This window comes from Perca fluviatilis, chromosome 2 (assembly GCF_010015445.1).
Source record: "Perca fluviatilis chromosome 2, GENO_Pfluv_1.0, whole genome shotgun sequence".
Classification (NCBI taxonomy): domain Eukaryota; kingdom Metazoa; phylum Chordata; class Actinopteri; order Perciformes; family Percidae; genus Perca; species Perca fluviatilis.
In genome coordinates this window covers 14196206-14215494 of record NC_053113.1, presented here as the reverse complement: position 1 = coordinate 14215494, position 19289 = coordinate 14196206, and the positions used below count along the sequence as shown (strand labels likewise).

General features: G+C 40.6%; 2 protein-coding genes across 8 annotated transcripts in view; one reads left to right on the top strand and one right to left on the bottom strand.

The window, feature by feature from the left end:
• Nucleotides 1–1251: 1251 nt before the first annotated feature.
• rhbdd1 (rhomboid domain containing 1) lies at nucleotides 1252–11065 on the bottom strand. Of its 4 annotated transcripts, none has more exons than XM_039789741.1 (8): nucleotides 10955–11065; nucleotides 7244–7408; nucleotides 5937–6216; nucleotides 4298–4430; nucleotides 3365–3453; nucleotides 2933–2989; nucleotides 1770–1913; nucleotides 1252–1647 (listed from the first exon to the last, which is right to left on the bottom strand). In XM_039789741.1, exons 2-8 carry the CDS (start codon nucleotides 7394–7396, stop codon nucleotides 1541–1543), a joined length of 963 nt encoding a protein of 320 aa, XP_039645675.1. In that variant the 5' UTR covers nucleotides 7397–7408; nucleotides 10955–11065; the 3' UTR covers nucleotides 1252–1540. The 4 variants fall into 4 exon arrangements, with proteins under 4 accessions (XP_039645675.1, XP_039645667.1, XP_039645659.1 ...); XM_039789733.1 differs by lacking the exon at nucleotides 10955–11065 and adding an exon at nucleotides 10003–10146; XM_039789725.1 differs by lacking the exon at nucleotides 10955–11065 and adding an exon at nucleotides 9795–10145.
• A 1122-nt stretch (nucleotides 11066–12187) lies between these two features.
• The window catches only part of eml2 (EMAP like 2), a 37195-nt gene continuing 30093 nt past the window's right edge, over nucleotides 12188–19289 (top strand). For 2 of the 4 annotated variants that reach the window (XM_039783545.1, XM_039783537.1), the window contains exon 1: nucleotides 12190–12424. In XM_039783545.1, coding sequence (XP_039639479.1) covers nucleotides 12352–12424 — 73 coding nt within the window. In that variant the 5' untranslated portion in view covers nucleotides 12190–12351. Of the gene's footprint in view, nucleotides 12425–19289 lie in introns of all 4 variants that reach the window. The other 2 variants (XM_039783520.1, XM_039783530.1) reach the window with 2 other exon arrangements.

Genomic DNA, 19289 nt, shown 5'->3' with positions numbered 1-19289 from the left:
TTGGTACACCTGTCTTTTTCCCACTTTTATTTCATGTGGCCTTGACTGACATAGTTTCCCTATAAATGGTCTTCCCATGTAAATATTACATATATTTTTAGTGCAAACAGCCCCTTTTACAGAACAATGTGTAAATAGTTTGATCAGTGAACTGCTGAACCACCCAAACAAACAAATTTCCTGCTATGACACAAAGAACCAATCAGTCGACTCTGTTAATAGGCGCGGTGTGATGCGAGATGACGAACTGTGACACAACTTTCCTGACATGTACAAGAAAACAGAAAAAAAGACATAAAACCAACATGAAAAGAAACGCCTTTAATGTGCACCCATGCTCAGGCACACACAGATTGCAGCGGCAGTACCTACTGTGCGGTGTATGTCATTCCTGTCCCCATCCTGTCATCCCCTCCATCACTCTTCAGCCTCCCCCATTCATGTTCTTTCAGGGCCCTGTGCTCCACTCAGCTCCCACGCTCCCCTTGGCAGCATGCAAAACTAAACTACGCAAACTGTCAAATCTGTCCGATTCAAAAACAGTTATACATGTGATATTGGGGTATTTATAAATAAAATTGGCTTGACGTCGAGTCTGGATATTTAACACGCAACCTTTTCACCCCTTTTTCCTACTTGAGATGACACGTCAGGGACTGGGACGTACAGTTCGATCGTATCTACTGCAGCATGATTTCAGACCCACGTGGGCTGATGGCTCGCTGGGTTTCCAGGCTCCAATTTAAGTTGTCCTACTTCCCATCATGCCTCAGGGCTTTAGGGGAATCAGAGCCAGCAATGTACTTCTTCGATGCTGCTTTTGTAACTTTGCTTACAGCCAGTGTCACTCTTAAGTGGTGACTTTTTAGAAAGTTTAAAGTAGTATGGTGGTAAGGTTGTTAAAAAATAACAAAAATAAAGTAACTTTATGCTTTTCTTAAAAAAATAATGTATTGAGACATGAGGAAAGAGAAAGAGAGTTTGGTGGTCATTAATAATTCTGGGTGCAATTCAGCCGTAACAAACAACTTTAAGGCATTTCCTAACTGTAAGTGGTGTAGCAACATGAGAAACATCACATATACCCCTTAACTTTTCTCTTGATTCCCCAATCAGAAGCTGCATTGTCAGACACGCCCACCCTAATCTGCTCATAAGCATATATATATATATATATATATATATATATATATATATATATATATATATATATATATATATATATATATATATATATATATATATATATATATATATATATACATAAATACACACACACACACACACATACATATACATATATACATATTACTAGCGAAGTAATTCACATTAAAGTAGCTTTCCATAGCTAACATTAACTCTTTGGTAAAGACTCATGTAAAGAGGCACAAAGGAACACACAGGTAAAGAGCTGTTATAGTGCCAGTCTGTGTGGTTGGACCTTCTCATTCAGGGTGCTCTTCCTCAGCCTGGGAAGCAGAGTTTGGACCAGGCTTCAGAAGGGAACTCCTCTTCCATCTTGTCACCTACACCTTTTTCTTCAGCTGTCAAACCTCCTCAGTCTCCTTAACCGGATGTCCTCCGCTCTCGCCTCCTCAGAGAGATGGAAACCATAGGGAGGAGGAGCGCCACTCTGGCTGGTTCGGCCTACAAAACAAAACATTATATTTTATAAACTTTAGTTGACTCTTCTCTAGATTGGCTGTTAAATTGTCAAATGTTATAGAATTTAACCATTTCTATCCACCCCCAATAACTTCTTCCTTTACCTCTGTCATTCAGACTGTTTCTGATGGCCGCCTCTAACTGCTCTTGCTCTGTCAGTCCGCCTGTATAAGAGGATCCATAATTTGTTGTGTAATCTGGTGGATACTGATGGTTTCCTGAGTTTCCTCCACTAGTGCCACTGTAGCCTGCAGACACACCCACCCACACATGGCATAACCATTTTAATTTAAAAGGTCCCACATCAAGTTCATTTTCATGTTCATACATGTATTTGGGGTTTCTACTATAACATATTTACACACACACAGTATATATATTTTTTTTCCCTCATACTGACTGACTGATTTTTCCTCATACTGACTGACTGACTGTAACTGTATCCACCTTCTGTCTGAAATGATCCGTTTTAGCGCCTGTCTCTTTAAACCCCACTCCTGAAAAAGCTCAGTCTGCTCGGATTTTCAGTGTTTCCGGGTCTTTCGCAACTGTGCTCTGTGAGTCTCTGCACCATCATTGCAGCCGGGGAATGACAGTAGAAACACTTTCTACCTATATATAGTGTGATCACAATCTTACAGAAGTCCTAACGGGGTCATTTAAAGGCACAGTTTTGGACTACTGGCTGTGTGCATTTCTCAGTGGATTGAGTGTTTTGATACTTTCACAGTATTTATATAGCACCTCAACCTCCTATATAATACAAAAGACATGGGCATCTTACTTTTCACAATATGGGACCTTTAAGAAAAAACATGTTAAAAAGGTTAAGACTGCTGTATTTTAATATTCCTCTTATTGTCAACAGATCAAAATCAACACTGTGTGAGTCAGTCTCTCAATACTTTTCGACTTCCCTATCCTGTCTGTGGCACTCTATTGGTTCCTACAGAATATGTTAATCTTTAAAAACAGGTCACCTATATATAGTTTTTTTTTTTTTTAACTATATATTTCCTAAAAGAGCCAGGCAGTGTACTCAGGCCTCTAAAGGATTCAGCTGGTGTTCCACAATGTGTGTAGTCTGAAGTTTTTCTAGCAACGTCTCTCATCAGGTCACAGACAATACTGTACATTCCCCTGCATTCATCATTCCATTTAAACTAAGCCGGTATGATACAATCAAAGTCCTGTGTTGCAGTTAAACAACTTCAAATTCTGTAAAAGCCTATGTATATACAAGAACCTTTCTTGAATGCTTTGGTACCTGAAGAGCTGTAGTACGCACTGGGCTGGAAGTTATATCCGTTCGATGTCACTAACCCTGGTGAAAATACAGACAAACAAACGAGCATTTTGATGGATGGATTAATAGTGAGACACACAGATCTGCACATGGACTCAAAACTATCGGCAGTGAATCGTTTTATCATTTACCCACGCGTTATGTCACTAAACCTGTATTCACAGATGCTGAAAATGAGGGCTGCCATGAGGCTATATGACCTAAATCACATCTACATATCACTTTAAAGGCTTGAGGAGCAATCATTTTTCAGTGAAACCTGCATCTTTAGACTCTTAAAAATCATACAGTGGGCTTTTTAACAGGTTACAGAAATGCAGTCTGCACATACACAAGTATAAACAAGGCCTCAAAAAAAGCAACACACACACACACACACACACACACACACACCTGCACATTTCTTCATGACGGCCTTCAGTGGTCCAGCAGTGTAGAGCAGACCCACCAGGATACCTGCCAGGTGACCAATCAAAGAAGTCCTGAAGAAGCAGAGCACAAGTAAACGCCTAACTAATGAAACGCTGCCATCTGGTGGACACTTTCATTCATAGCATCTGCGACATGTAACAACTTGGGTCATCCCAATGAAAAACCGAAGCAAAAAATGGCAGTGCTAGTGCTACAAGCACCAAGTGTTGTAGCACTGCTATCTCTTCAGTATATCCAGCTAATGAATCCTGGGGCACGTTCAATCTGAAAATGTTGTGCACGGTTGTGCTACGGTTTCTGGATTGAACGATGAATCTCAGTTCTCTTATTTGATAGTTCCTCGGTCGAACCGGGAAGTGGTTCTTCCGTCTCAGAGCTCTTATTCCTGCCCAGAGGAGCGAGGAGGGATCACCGAGGAGCTATGAGCGAGGATACACGACAGCAGCCTTCCCGGAAGCCGTTGCTAACTCCGGCCACACAGCTGCCGAATTCAAATTTCGTTTCAGAGGAAAGGACGTCTCATCCATCTAAAAAACACATTTCCTCATTTCCTCTCTCCTCGCATGATTTCCTCCGTGTCTGAAGCAACAGGAGGAACTGGGGATGCAATTTAAGAGAACTGAGATTCTGCCGACATGTTTTCTCGAAACTTTGTGAAATGTCGCGCAACGGGCTTTGAGGCACGTTTCCTCTCATTTGGTGGGTGTGTCAGAGGTGCTACCCAATCAGCAGCGACGTGTATGAACTCCGTCATATTAAGAAGGTAGCGAGCTTGGGTTACACAACAGGGTGTTCAATGCGCCACCGCTTGGGTTTAAATAAGTAGACGATTTTCTACGTTTTGTCGGGGCTGAGCGCTGGATTTATTGTACAGATTTCTGACCGGTAACTCACCCAGGTGATGTCACGTGGATCAGCACTAGCTCCACCCAGCTAACGTAGCGATTAGACACAGGGAACCCCATCACATAGGTGACACCTCCAGGGTGGTAATGGTTACTGAGCACCTTCAGAGCGAACAGGACACCTAGAAACACAGTCATGTTAACAACCATTGATTAACAGGAGGGCGGGGGGGTTGGCAAATGTCACCATCGTGGTACTACAGCAGCCGGTCGTATGGTGGGAGGAAATACGACATATTAGTTGATATAATGCAATGTAATATCGCTTTGCTACAGCTTCACAGAAGAAAAAGCAGAATAAGCAATACAAATGTTAAAAAAAAACACACACGGAAGCATAGATACATAACTAAACGAAACAAAGTCAAACGCCACCGTGAAAGAAAACTATTGATAAATGAGTTTTTTGGAGCTTGTTACCCATTATCTTCTTTCAATAACCTACACATTGCTCACGTATTTTTTGGAAAATGTTTTCCTGTATTAGGTAGTAGATTCTTCATGGGTTAGAGTGCTCATATTATACCTTTTGGTTTTTCCCCTTTTCTTTGTGTTCTATATCTTTTTTGTGCATGTTATAGGTTTACAAAGTTAAAAAGCCCAAAGTCCACCCAAAGGGACTTACCATCTCCAACAGAAAACACTGTTCACCAACTGCTCCAAACAGCTCTACTGTAGTCCAGCCTTTACTTCAGAGACAAACATGGTCACTTTGGAACACACGTTATAATGCTCGCCTAGCTGCTAGAGTGGCACTCCCTCATACTCTGCAACTGACTAGCTAGTAGTCCTTACTGCGCATGTGCGACTCCCAACAAGGTGTGGGTTGTGTGAACAAAGTGAGATGTCTCACTCTGTAGCTCAAACAGAGAGCTCAACACACAGGGTGAAAAGAGGAGCAGTACAACAAATATATGGTGTTTTCTGAAAATTAAAGCATGTAAACCTATTCTAATATACCCTGTAAATACAATTATGAACCTGAAAATGAGCATAATATGAGCACTTTAACACAGTTCTTAGTAACAGAGACAGGACAGCGTTTTTAAAACCCTAAACCTGAATTTATTTGGCTTTACTTTTAGGAAAAGGAGTAGTTTCTCCAAACTGTTCCATGTGGTATCAGCAGACAAAAAAAAAGTACATCTTTTATACAAAAGATACTGTAGATCTTTCCTGGGTTAGTCTGTACTTAGTCACCCATTGCCAGACCTTTCTCCACAGCGCTTCGGAGGAGGGTCTAGCTAGCCCACACAGCATTCCAGGATGGGAGAAAAACGTGCTCTGGTTTATTGGCATTTCTTTAAACCAACCACAATCGTCTTAGCCACGGTGCCTCTGCTAAATAGCCTGGGAAGGAATTTGTTTTGGTGGAACATGTGTATGTTCAAAGGTTGTTTTAGTCGTGCGACAGAAAACTGAAAATTGGACAGATAGTCTAGCTAGCTGTCTGGATTTACCCTACAGAGATCTGAGGAGCAGTTAACCCTAGTCCTCAGAAATCCACCGGAGTTTAAAATGCCAACACAAAGAAAGCGGAAGGTAACGGACATGCGGTGGAATTTCCGGCGCCACCTGAACAATCCTGGAAATGAAACGCCGCTGATATAGACTAGTCTGTACTGTACCTGAGAAGCCAACAGCACAGGCCATGCTGTAGGACTGGTCCTGGGTGAGCTCTGTTAAAACGGCCTCCAACAGCAGATAGACCACTCCGGTGAGCAGAGAGAAGACTGACAGCAGGTAGAGGAACCAGGGGCCGCCCAGCCGGCGCTCCAGCTTGGTACCTTTCCAGAGGAAGGACACCATGTTGAAGTAGAGATGCCAATCATCCGCATGGTGCAGCGGGGACAGCAGAAGGCGGCGCCAGTCTTTAAACCAGTATGCCTGCTGGACGCTCACGCAGGCCTAAGGATGGGATAGATTAGTAGTATTCATGTTAGTACTATTAATATCTACTTTATACAGTACAAGGAAATGGGGTTTGTCATCCCTGCAACTGTGACAGTAAGAAAAACATTTATCATTCTATTTTGACCGGTAAAGGTATCAGATTTACCATGATATAAACCAAAGATAAGCAGCAAACTGTCGCATTAAATACGTTGGAAGTAGGGCTGCACAATAGGAGGACAATATGCGATAACGTTAAATATCACGAGAACGATACTACTTGCTAAAAAAGATATTAAAGTGTACTCAGTTCTGCTGCTTTCACAATTTCTGCTAAAATACAACACAACTGCTTGTTGAATTTAAAACAAAAGGAAGGAAATCATTTCTAACATTATTTTAAAGATTATATTTATTTTTGGGGGCACTTTTTAGGCATTTATTTCTATAGGATCGCTTAGACTTGAAAGGGAGAGAGAGAGAGAGAGAGAGAGAGAGAGAGAGAGAGAGAGAGAGAGAGAGAGAGAGAGAGAGAGAGAATGACTCTACCAGGTGATCTACCCAGGCGCCCTTTTCCAACACTATTTTATTGAACAAATTGAACATTGAATTGAAGAAAAAAGGCCTCACTAAAAAAAAGAATGACACAAAACACCTCTGAGTGCCTTTCGCGATGTGTTTATGGTGCCAGTTGATATTGCATATTGCGATGACAATTTAAAAAGAAAACTATATATTGTGCAGCCCTTGTTGGAAGTAGAGCTGTAACAATTCCAAAAGTTACTGTCAATTTTATAATCACTTATAAAATTACAATTTGGCATATCTAAACAAAATCAAGAACTACCATCAACAGTCATACACCTTAGGACCTTAGCTAATGTTAGCAATTAATTATGGTTAAACAAAGAAGCCGCGATTATAAATAAAAATTGACAATTAGACAATTATGTAATAATTGTTACAGGCCGAGTTGGAAGCAGCAAATTGTGTTAATAATAAACGGTGTCTCTATTATTAGAGTCTTGTATTGGTGCATTACCTGCATGAGTGGTGCTGCAGGGAACAGGTAAAGGTACACGTTGAGTCCCAGGACAGCCAGGGTGACTGGGGGGATGTTGTCCAGACCCATCTGGAACAGCTGGGAGGCCAGGAGCATCAAGCCCAGATGGGATCCCCTCGGTCGGTTCCGCATACTGAAGAGAGCCTGGGAAGAGAAAACTGTGAGATTATTGGAGTCATTTCTGCTTCACCAAAAAAAAAAATGTAAGATCAAATCAGGGCAAATCTTTAAAAAAAGCATCTTTAAGCCTCTGAACAGCCACACAGGTGTGTTTTCAGTTATTCTGGCTAGTAACTCTTGTCAGGTTGAAGGTGGGCCAGAGCTTTGATGGGAACTTATTAGGTCAAAAATTCTTTCTACCAATAAGGATGACAGAGGTGTCATTTGTCCCAACCTAACAGGGGCAACAATACGAACAGTGGACTCAGGAAGATGTCAATCACTCAGTTTAACCACTCCCCCCACAGTCCTGGAAAAGGTCCAGTCAGCCACATTACCTATAAACACCGGTGTGGGTGTTCAGGGCCTTTAAACGCCATTTGTTTTCTTTGAGTTCAAACTGTATTTTGTAGTTTCTTCTTCTTGGTTTTATATTACTTTCTTTTCTGTCGCTCTTTCTCTTTTCCTTCTTCTGTAAAGCATTTGTAATGTCTGTTTCAAAAAGAGTGTAGACTCTTTTGAGCAGACCTACATTAGGCCAATTAGGCCTATCCTTCCTTTAATATTAGTCTAAATAATTCATAATTTTTGCTTTTTTAATTAGGTATAATTTCCTATAAATAAGGTTTATTGACCATGAATTCCAACAATAATTGTAAAACTGGTAATAAGTTGGTGTTAGTGGTGTTTATATGGTAGTGAAAAGAAGCGTTAAACATAAAATAAGCGCCAAAACTTTTTAAAAAGCGCCAGAAAGTGTCGAAAAAGAGACAAAAACTTCAGAAAAAGTGTCGATTTTCAGTTTTAACACCCGGACGGACGATGCAGGGTGGAATGGATGTTAAATCTACAAGCTTCTGTCATCAGGGCAGGTGACACTGTCAGAGTTGGTCCATTTACAAAGAATTAGTAACCCATTCTGTGAGCTCAGAGAATTTGTGTTTGAGCAAATAAATACACAAGTTTATGAAGTGGGCTGTGCCATTAAACAATAAGCAACAGTCCACAGACACACTCCGGTATTTACGGATGGTGTCGAATACTTTACTGTAAAGTTACTAAGTTTTCCTCACATGAGCGAAATAGGTGTTTGATAACTTTATTACTTCAGTTAATTAAAAAATGGGATTTCTTGTTTACTTTGCCTTTTCATTTTTTATTCAGATATAAGTGTGACAAATACGCAAAAACAGATTTAGAAATCAGGAAGGGGGCGGGCAAATCCTTTTTCACGACACTGTATATAGGGCGAGCCGAGCACACAAACTGTCCCCTTACATTATTCTTTATACTAAACCATCAGGCAGATCCCAAAACGTCTAAGTGTGTCAGTGGACTGTAGTTTATTAGTTTAAATTAATATTTATGGGCAAACATCACTTTCAAATAAAACTTGTGTGTAGGTTTAATCACAAAAACTAAATTTTATTCACAATATGTGTGTGAATTTCATAGACTTTTGCTCCTGGCTAGTAGCACCCAAGAGGATTTTTTTTTAAAAGAGATTTATTATAAAAGGCAACAAGTAGAGCTTCTGCCTTGCCTTGTTTTACACATGTGCATTTTGGCAGTAAAGGCCCCGTGGCTGCTAAAGTGTCCTAACTAGGACTGGGCGATATGGAGAAAATCAAATCTCATGATATTTTTGGCCAAATACCTCGATATCGATACCGCAACGATAGTGTAGTGTTGACTATTGGTGCTTTCACTAAATATGTACACAATTAGATTTTTTATAAATAACCATCAGTAATGAGGATATAATGACTAAGTGGGTAAAGGCAAATAATAGACAACAGTCTGGTAAGTTCAGAAAAGTACATCACTTTACTGTAATGCAGCCTTTAAAACCAGGAAAAGACAACACTTAGGCTATATTACGATATCCAAAATCAATGACAATGTATAGTCTCATATTACGATATCGATACATTGCCCAGCTCTAGTCCTAACTGTTGGAATATTTACTGTCTGCGGAGCAGCTTCAGGGTTTCTCTCTAGACTACATTAAATCATTCTGTCTCAGAGCTGTGCTGTTCAGATACAGTCACATATTAACACAGAGCTGTACAACATTTACATGCAGTTTTACAGGGACTTAGCAAAGTATGATTAAACTCGGATATTATGCGACCCCAAACTCCGAGGTGGCTTTTTCTTTATATTTGGGTCTGTCTAAGGAAGGCACGAATATTAGAAAGTATATTGTGGAGTTTTGACAAACTAAAGATCACTAGCTTCAGAGCAAAATGCTGTAAATTAGATCGACAGTCAAACCAACAAAAAGTGTGTTGTTCTGAGCAAAAACATCAACAGTTGATAATAACGAATCTAATCCCATCACAGACAGATTTATCCGCAGCAAACTTACTGCGAGTTCAGTCGGTTGTCGGGAATTCTGCACACCTCTTCCTCAGTGAGGCTTTGGCTAATGCTAATGCTAATGCTAATGCTAATGCTAACGCTTACTTTAACATTAGCCTAGCTAGATAGGCGTTTTAACCCCGTCAGTAACAGTTATTGCGAGTCCGCTTTAAATGGTTTAACGCTCACATGCGGATTCAAATGGACTTACGTACAGCTACATCTTAGTCACACGTCAGCAGAGTGTTTCTTAATATTTCATCATTTCTATACTAGCTAGTTACTCCCATGGTTAGGCAAAAGTTTACATTGCGTTGGATCAGCTGTCACGTGACAATAACAAATCTACGTGGCTGGCGCAGGCGCATTACGGAACTTCCTCTTGCCTTCTTCTTTATTGAGGCTTTTTATTGCCGGAGGGTAAACACTATTGTAAACACTGGCTAACTCTTAACCCATAGATATATATACTTAACCATAGACAGTATGTACATATACATATACAATCTATGCTCTTAACGCATCCATGGGCAAATACCGCCATATACATTATATGTATTATAATAATACATCCATGATTACCGCCAACTTGTATGGAGTGTGGTTAGGAAATGTGTGTGTGTTTAGGTTTAGCCACAGTGAAGTGCACCACCACTGAATCGGTGTACGAAGTATAATCATTCACTTTATTTAATAAGTATGCACACATCATTATTAGTGTAATTATTACAAAATAACTACCATATATATTATTAAAAACTATTAATAAAAGTTTTTTTGATAATAATTCTTGGTCTGAAGTTCATCATCTATCATGTCTGCTTTGATGTGATGGAGATGAATTATGGCCTAATTCCATTAAACATCGGGACTGTTTACTGCCCTCCAGTGGTCACATCGAAGAACTGCATCAAGGTAAAACGTCAAGTTAGACCGTTAGACACGACATCGAAATAGACACTTCCTGTCATTTCTTTCAAAATAAATGTAAGGGACAGTAGCAGTCCGCAATTAATTAAAAGAAAGGATCATAATATAGACATTTAGTATTATTTATAGCTTACATGTGACCACTCTCGGCTTCTTTTTAGGAATTTAAAGACATTCAGTCAGCTTAAACAAAGTTAAGGGATAATTTGTGTTAGAATTTGTACTTGTATCACTTACCGTGGGTTTACCAATAAAAAAGAAGCGATGGTCTGTCTGAGGGGGTCAACCCTCCCGCTTTGCCTAAATAGTCTTTGGAATCAATTACGAACACGTGTGTTGTACCGCGATCCCCAATAAATTATTCATGAACACAACTCCGACACGATCACATTTCTCTTTTCAGAAACTTAAGCTTCAGTCGGACGTAAGAAATATGTTTACAACCGACTCCAGCAGTTCCGGTTTTATTCACGCAAAACTGCAATTTGTACAACACTGTTCATCTCTTCCCGCTTCCAATGATCAGGAGCCGGAGCTGGTGGAGAGGTTGTTGCTATAGTAACAGCAGTATGCAGGGCAGATACACAGGCGATGATGTTTCGTCAAGCCAGCGAGAATCAAATTGATTGTTACCGGAAAAGCTGATGGTTTTCTCTTCAAAATAAAAGCAAAACATTGTCACATTAGCAATGAATAGGCCTACATCATAAATACATAGCTAAATGAATAATAGCCTACATTAATACATACCTAAATACACAAATGCACGGATGAATGAATTAATGAATTTATACACATTTTACTAAAATGATTAGCACAATTGTTAAGGGAAATAGTATAACATATAGCCATGTAGCTAAAATAAAAACTAAAGTTATCGTGATTTTATTATTAGGCAATGGGAATTACTTTTAACTGGAATTCTGCTGAAAAGCGCAGCATGGTTTAAAATATAACACAGTGTAAATCACTGTGAAAAATTAGAGAGCATGAGAGCTCAATTTAATGTAATGGGGCTTGTGACCGTTTGTTTTTTTAACTCCAGAAAAATCCATCCAATAGAAAGAATTAAGCTGAGAGGCATGAAGGAAGAAAATAATCACTGTGAACATGTGAGAAAGATTATGTGAATCCATGTGTTATGTGAATCTACAAATTAATGTGCAAGGAGAGAAAAGTGATGAACGGAGGCCAAAGGCAATCCAAACGTATATATATATATATTTTCATGAATGGGGTAGTTTATACATGTGACATTTGTCATTCAATTGTTGTTAAAATCACATTTGAGCGCACATTTCTCTTCAAATACACAGTCAGAGTCAAGTGGGTGGTATGCCGTGTGGTGCCTGTGTGGCTATGTCTCTTACTTTGAAAGTGAGAAGCGGAAGTCTAGTATGTTACATAGAGTGCGGCTTGACGCTGGCAGCCAGGCAAGGAGCGGGAGAGTAGAAGGGGGGGGGTGCTAGAGCAGGTAAAGGTGTATGTGTTCGTGTTGCTTATGAATGTGGGGGAGACAGGAAGAGGCGACGGCGTGAAGAAGAGACGGAGAGGGGGTCGAAGGAGGACAAAGAAGGACCCGGCCGAGAGGAGGAAGAGCTGGAAAGAAAGAAGGAACGCGAGAAGAGGGAAGGATGTCGGAGAGGATGGCTTCGTGTGGGAGCCTGTATGACAGCACCAACCTGCTGCTACAGTACTGCAACAACGGTGAGCTGGTTCTCATTTCATCTCATCATCATCATCATCATCATCATCACACACAGCAGAGACAAGACAGAGATGGGGAATTTACTCTGGAATGTGTTCTGAAATGTGCACAAACCGACCCATAAATATTGACACTGACATTCATTCGTTGGGAAGCCTGTCGATTTTTATTTTTCATTTTTTTTCTTCCAATTTTCAATGTTTTGTGACTGCGCAAATTAGCCTGATTGGATGCATTGTATCGTGTATTGTGTCATTAATTAGGCTACATTTATAGTTTGATTTTATCATCTCAGATATCCATGCAATAGCTTGTTTTATTTGTCTTCTTTTTATAGATCTTTTGTGTTTTTATTTTCAGGACGTTTTTTTCCACCCTGTAGTGTAACAGTAGGCTAGTGTTTTTTTAATGGTTGAAGAGTGAATATATATCAGGCTGATATCTACCATTTTTTTTATTTGCCTAATCTTTGAGTGTTATTTACCTCTGATATGATTGGGGTTCCTCTCAGTCCACAGCTACAAAACACAGTCTCCAAAACACAGCTGACCCGTCGCCTGAAACACAAACAGTCTGAAAGGATGGTGCATGGTCATGAATGGGAACCTTGTTAGGATTACAACATTGCCCGCTTGAACTTTTCAACATGATCCGTTTTTTTTATCTGAATTTGAATACATGATGGTCATTTCGGCAGTTTCATTTGCCGCTCTTCTTCTCCTCTTCCTCCTGCAGACCTCATGTCTTTGTGTTTGTATCTGTCACATCCTGCTTTTACAAATATCATGCAAATACTCTGCTGCTGCTTGCAGGCCAGATCATATCTGAGGTAACAAAGGAGGATTGTGACTGATTATTAAATCGTGTCTCTTTTTAGCTGAACAAGGTATGGCTTCATCCGGCTGTTTCAGGCAAATTAGATGGTATTTTAGGGTTGCCAAAGTCAGGGTGGATTTATTTAGAAACATGAATATCACAAAGTTGAGTTAAATGCATGTAAACTGATGCTGTGATCCGAAAGAACAGTCTGTCATTTGACTCGCCGGCCTTTGCGGTCTAAACTTCACAGACGGCCATATTGAGCGACAGGTGCAGAGACAGCAAGGGGTCATGGGAGTCTGATCAGAGCGGGTTGCGTTTTGTTACCCATGTGCCAAACTCAAACCATTTGGTGAGTGTTGTGGTCCAGAGCCTTCCTGCAGCTCCCCGGGTCAAGATTTAACTTTCAACTGAAAGACAAATGCACAAGTCCTGTGCACTGACCTTCACAGGAGCTTAGTGCAGGTGATGGAATCAAGCAACAATAAAAATGAATAACAAAAAAAGTGAATAATGTCAGTTGCAGGTTACCAGAAGAGCTTGTCGAGTGACAGCTGGTCCTGCAGTGAGGAATCAGCTGGTTAACCCGGGTGTGTCCATTGTAGGATGCCGTTTTGTTCTGCCCTTCTCCAGTATTTCTTAAATCAGTGTGGCAATTTAGTAAATTCCAAATAACCGTATCAAAGTCTACGGCACTCCAAGCAATCTGCAAAGTACATATTGGTTTTATTTCAGTTATTTCTACCTGGTTTTCAGACAATTTATTTTATGGACATATGGGCTGCTTTAAAGTGACTATATGTAACTTAGAATAAATTCTTTTCCCTGGAATCGATACCAAATACCAAAGATTCACCTAAATATTTTCTAAATACTTTACCGCCGACGGATACTATATCATATCTGTTTCCAAACAGACGGAAAGCAGAAATTGCAGAAAATGTATGTACTTCTTTTAAATAATCATATAAATGTCAGACATGTGAGGTGCCTTCTTTTTAGAAAACCATTAGTTTTTAGACATGTCTCATTATATATTGTCTCTAGAAGAGTATTATTCAACTTTTGTTTTTGTTAAAGAAGGATAAGAAGATCACAATACCTAATACCGTCGAATCGCAATGCTTTTAAAATCGCAGTGAATGAAAATCACAATGGAAATCGATTCGGCACCCATGTATCATTTAAGAATAGAATCGGGACGAAAGCATACGGTCCCAGCCCTGGTGAGTTACTGTATTTCTGAGCACCCGATGTTCTCATAGGGTCAGAAAGATGAGAGAAAGTTGAGGGAAATCCTCGGAGACAAAGCGGTTTTATTTTTCCTTATTTCTGTAAGAGTGGAGTTCAGGTTTAGAGCTTTGCCTTTTGGGGTTAATGTAGGACTAAGGTTAAGTTAAGGAAAGCGGTCAGACAATACATGTGTATGTCTCAGGGAAGGGCCTCACCAGTGTAGAAAGAGAGTCCTGTATGTGTTTGCTGATATTTGCAGATATTGTGTTGATGCCCAAAAGGAAAGGGGGGGGGGAGTATTTTTGTTTGCCTCCCTTCACTCAGATTTCAGAGGTCCAACTCTCTGGAGCGGGCAGAGATTCAGCATCTTATCAAGGACACTTGAGCCTGAACTCTCCGTACTCCGTATAACCACCTCCCTCTGTGTTCCTGTCAAGGCTAAAGAGTCTGCAGCTTTCTCATCCAACCAGTGTTTTGAGACTCGTTTTCCTGCCATTATGAACGACTGTATTTTTGCCTTTTTGGGTCGTGACTTGTTGCTCCTAGTGCTCAAAGAGCTGGAAGACAATGGGAATTATTTGTACACCTAATAGGGCTGCACGATTTATCGTTTTTAAAAATTTTTTTTTTTTATCATCATTGCTATATTAGTCTCGCATTTCCAGACCTTCCTCCACAGCGCTGCGGAGGAGGGTCTGGCTAGTCCACACAGCATTCCGGGATGGGAGAAAAACGTGCTCTGGTTTATCGGCATTTCTTTAAACCAATCACAATCGTCTTTGGCGGTGCTAAGCGCCCGACGGAGCCACGGTGCCTCTGCAAAATAGCCTCGGGAAGGAACTTGTTTTGGTGGAACACGTGTACGTTCAAAGGTTGTTTTAGTCGTGCAACAGAAAACTCAGATTGGACAGATAGAACTGGAGCAGTTAACCCTAGTCCTCATAAATCCACCGGAGTTTACAAAGAAAGCGGAAGATAACGGACATCCGGCGGAATTTCGGGCGGCACCGGAGCAATCCCCGGAGTGTAACGTCGTGGATATAGACTACTGCAATATCAACTGGTGCAATACACACCTAGTGAAAGGCTGCGACATATCGCGAAAGACACACAGAGATTTTCTGTATTAGTTGAGAGAAAATATCAGTAGAAAGCTGCACATTAAAATGTAACTGTCATTCTTTTTTTAGTGATGCCTTTTTATATTAAATTCAATGTCAATTTGTTTAATAAAAGCATATTGTAAATAATTTCATTTCATTTGTTTTTAAATTCAACAAGCCATTTATTGCATTATAGCAGAATACTGAAGCAGCAGAACTGAGAACACTTAAATATCTGTTTGTTTATCTCAAGTAATATCGTTATCACAATATTCAACAACGTTATCGCGTATGTTCCTCATATCGTACAGCCCTAACACCTAAGCCATGAAGATGGCAGCATTAAAGCGGTTCATAAACCGACTCAAGTACAGTATTGAATATTGAATCTTGATGCAAAACATATTCACCATGATATAGGTGCTAAAGTTGCTGCTGAAAATAGGCCTGCGTGAACCAAACCTGAGAATCCCATGAAGTCTAGAGGGAAACGGTGATGAGGTGTCTCTCCCCCCTGCTGTGCTGCAGCAGGAGAGACGCAGGTGGACAGAACCGAGTAGAATAATAACCGAGTGGACTGGAAGGTATCGTCCTGTCTGCCATGATTGAGTTGGAGTCTGGGTGTGCTGTTGATCTCAGCAGTGCAGCATCTGCCAAGTGTGCTTCAATCAACAGTCTCTCTTTCTTTTTTGTTGTCTGTCTGTCTGTCCGTCCGTCTGTCCTTTCCTTTTTCTTTTCTTTCTTTCTTCCTCTGCCATCTGTCCTCTCACTGTAACTAGAGATCCTCTACAGTGCGTTCATCAGATGTGCTCTCCTTTGCCACCTGGTCACATCTTCAGCATTTTGTGTTCTCCCTTTTATAGTTTTTTAGTCTTATTGTACTCAGGTGCGGAGTAGATGTTCTATGTCGTATAGAGCGGTATAAATCAGCGTTTTCCCTAATATTATACGGCTATATAGGCGAAGCACCCAAGCAGTCTTGGGCACCACCTAAGCCGAATGAATGTTAAATCTATTGTGAGCATTAAAACTAACTAAATGACTTTTCTCTGATTGTAGTTGGTCCCCAACTGAGTGATATTTATTTATTATCTGCTCTAGCTTTTCTAACATTTTAGACACAGACGTGGTTATAATAATGGTCCAAAATTCTGCTAAATTGCATTTCTTTTTTATTGAAAAACCTTAACTTTTCTTGAGGGAGGACCCCTAACCACCAAATACGTGCAGTCTTTAACACACCTAGGGAAAACACTGTAATGAGTCCGTTTAGCTTCTCTGGTGCTGCTGACAACCTTCGTGGCTTCATCTAAATGATCCTGCTGGGGTAGACTCCACCCGTCTGGGACTCCAGGCAGCATAAAACAAACCCCAAAGGATTTGTTCAACACACTTTTTGTTGTTATTAATTGTCAAGCTCCTTCCTCAACAAATAGACTGCACCAAATGTATACCGTTGTTCATTTCATTCAGTTTGTATTGTTCCAACATCTGCACAGAGACCTATGAGAAACAATTTAAGAGGCTCTACAGTATGAAACAAAACCCTTAAATGACTTAAATCTGCAATATATGCAAAGTTACACACCAGCAGCCCCACATGGCTGAAAGGAGTAACTGTCGGTGCCCACACATCTGTAAACCACTGTACTCTCCTCAGTGTCTGCAGGAAGTCTGAGCTGTTGTTGGTACTTCCAGCTTTCTCTGTGTAGTTTTGTATTTCACAAATTTAATTTGGTCACCAGCAGGGCGTGGAGAACACTTCTCTCTAGTGCTCACATCTGGAAATCAATCTGTGGCGAAGAGGGGTGGAATCTTTTCATTTAAAACCCCATTTGATGAGTCAGCCTGGTGGTGTATTTAACCCTTGTGTAGACTTCGGGTCAAATTGACCCGTTTTCAATTTTTGTTTAAGATCAGAAAATATGTGACGTAGAAATAAGCGCTGGAAATGTGTAGAAGAAAAATGTAACAATTTAAAACATTGGAAAAAGCAAAAACAAACTGTGAAAAATTAGGAAAAGCGGGAAGACAACACAGTAGTGCTGCTGTAGTCTCGCATTGCCAGACCTTCCTCCACAGCACTGTGGAGGAGGGTCTCGCGAGTCCACACAGAATTCCGGGATGGTAGAAAAACGTGCTCTGGTTTATTGGTATTTCTTTAAACCAGTCACAGTCATCTTGGGCAGTGCCTCTGCAAAATAGCCTCAGGAAGGAACTTGTTTTGGTGGAACATGTGTACGTTCAAAGGTTGTTTTAGTCGTGCAACAGAAAACTCCGATTGGACAGATAGTTTAGCTAGCTGTCTGGATTTACCCTGCAGAGATCTGAGGAGCAGTTAACCATAGTCCTCACAAATCCTCCGAAGTTTAGAATGCCGACATAAAGAAAGCCCAAGGTAACGGATATCCGGCCTATATGAGTGATATTCTTGCGGAATTTCCGTCGGCAACGGATAAATCCTGGAAGTGGAACGTTGTGGATATAGACTAGTGCTGCTGTAATCTCTGTGTACGTTGAAAAACACACATTAACACAGCACATACTAAAATCAGGTAACATAGATGCATCCTGGGTGAATGCTAGCAGTGCAGAACACTGTATGTTCTTTCACATGTAGATTGAGATGAAATGACTGAAGCCGTGTACTGCTGCACAGACCTCTGATTTGCGAACGTTGTGAGCATGTACTGTAGACGGGGGGGCACTTAGCTGATTGTGTAGTGTTTTGCCTTTAGTCTAGTGAACATTTAAAAAAAAAAAAAATCAGAAGCAGAAGAGGAACAAACAGACAGTTTTCAGTTTATCCAACAGGTTTTTTCTGATGATTTGTAGAGCTTTATAATACATTCAGCATGATGTTCCCCTTGAGTTTAATAATGCTTTTGCTTCTTTAGTTCAAGCTAAAGGATAAGGCTTGTCTCATTTTATATTTTTCTTATGCTCAACCAATGCCATGAAAATACCCAAACCAACAGTATGTTAGTTTTTCTCTCAGTCTCTCTGTGGAACTCAACCCTGAATTCATTGGTCCCTACAAAAAATGTAAATCTTTAAAAATGGGTCAGCAATATAGTTTCATTTAAAAAAAAAAAAAGTTCATCTGGTCACTGTAGTTTTTAGTTTTCAGTTGTGGATTAATACATATTTAGTGCTCTAGGGAGTGACAGCTGGACAGCATGTGGGATTGAGTCAAAATAAACTACAGTGTGTTATGAAGGAACATGTCACCCAGCGCAACAGTGTGTCTCATTGATGTTTTTAATAGTTTTTAAGCAACAATGGAGCTCTATGAACAGAGGAATAAGCAGACTTTGGATACACAGACAATACTTATTAGGACGTGTGTGTGTGTGTGTGTGTGTGTGTGTGTGTGTGTGTGTGTGTGTGTGTGTGTGTGTGTGTGTGTGTGTGTGTGTGTGTGTGTGTGTGTGTGTGTGTGTGTGTGTGTGTGTGTGTGTGTGTGTGTGTGTGTGTGTGTGTGTGTGTGTGTGTGCGACCCCGGAATCTGTCTCTGCAGCATCTCTTCCTGGTGGTGCCTGGCTGTACAGATGCTAGTGCAGCATGTGTGGATCTGAGCCAGGCTCCACCCCTTCTGCCTCTGTCCTCACTGCCTATAACCAGCGAGACAGGAGGAGGATGAAGAAGAGGAGGAGGGATGGAAGTGGAGGAATAGAAGAAGTACGGGAGGGGGGAGGGGATGATAGAA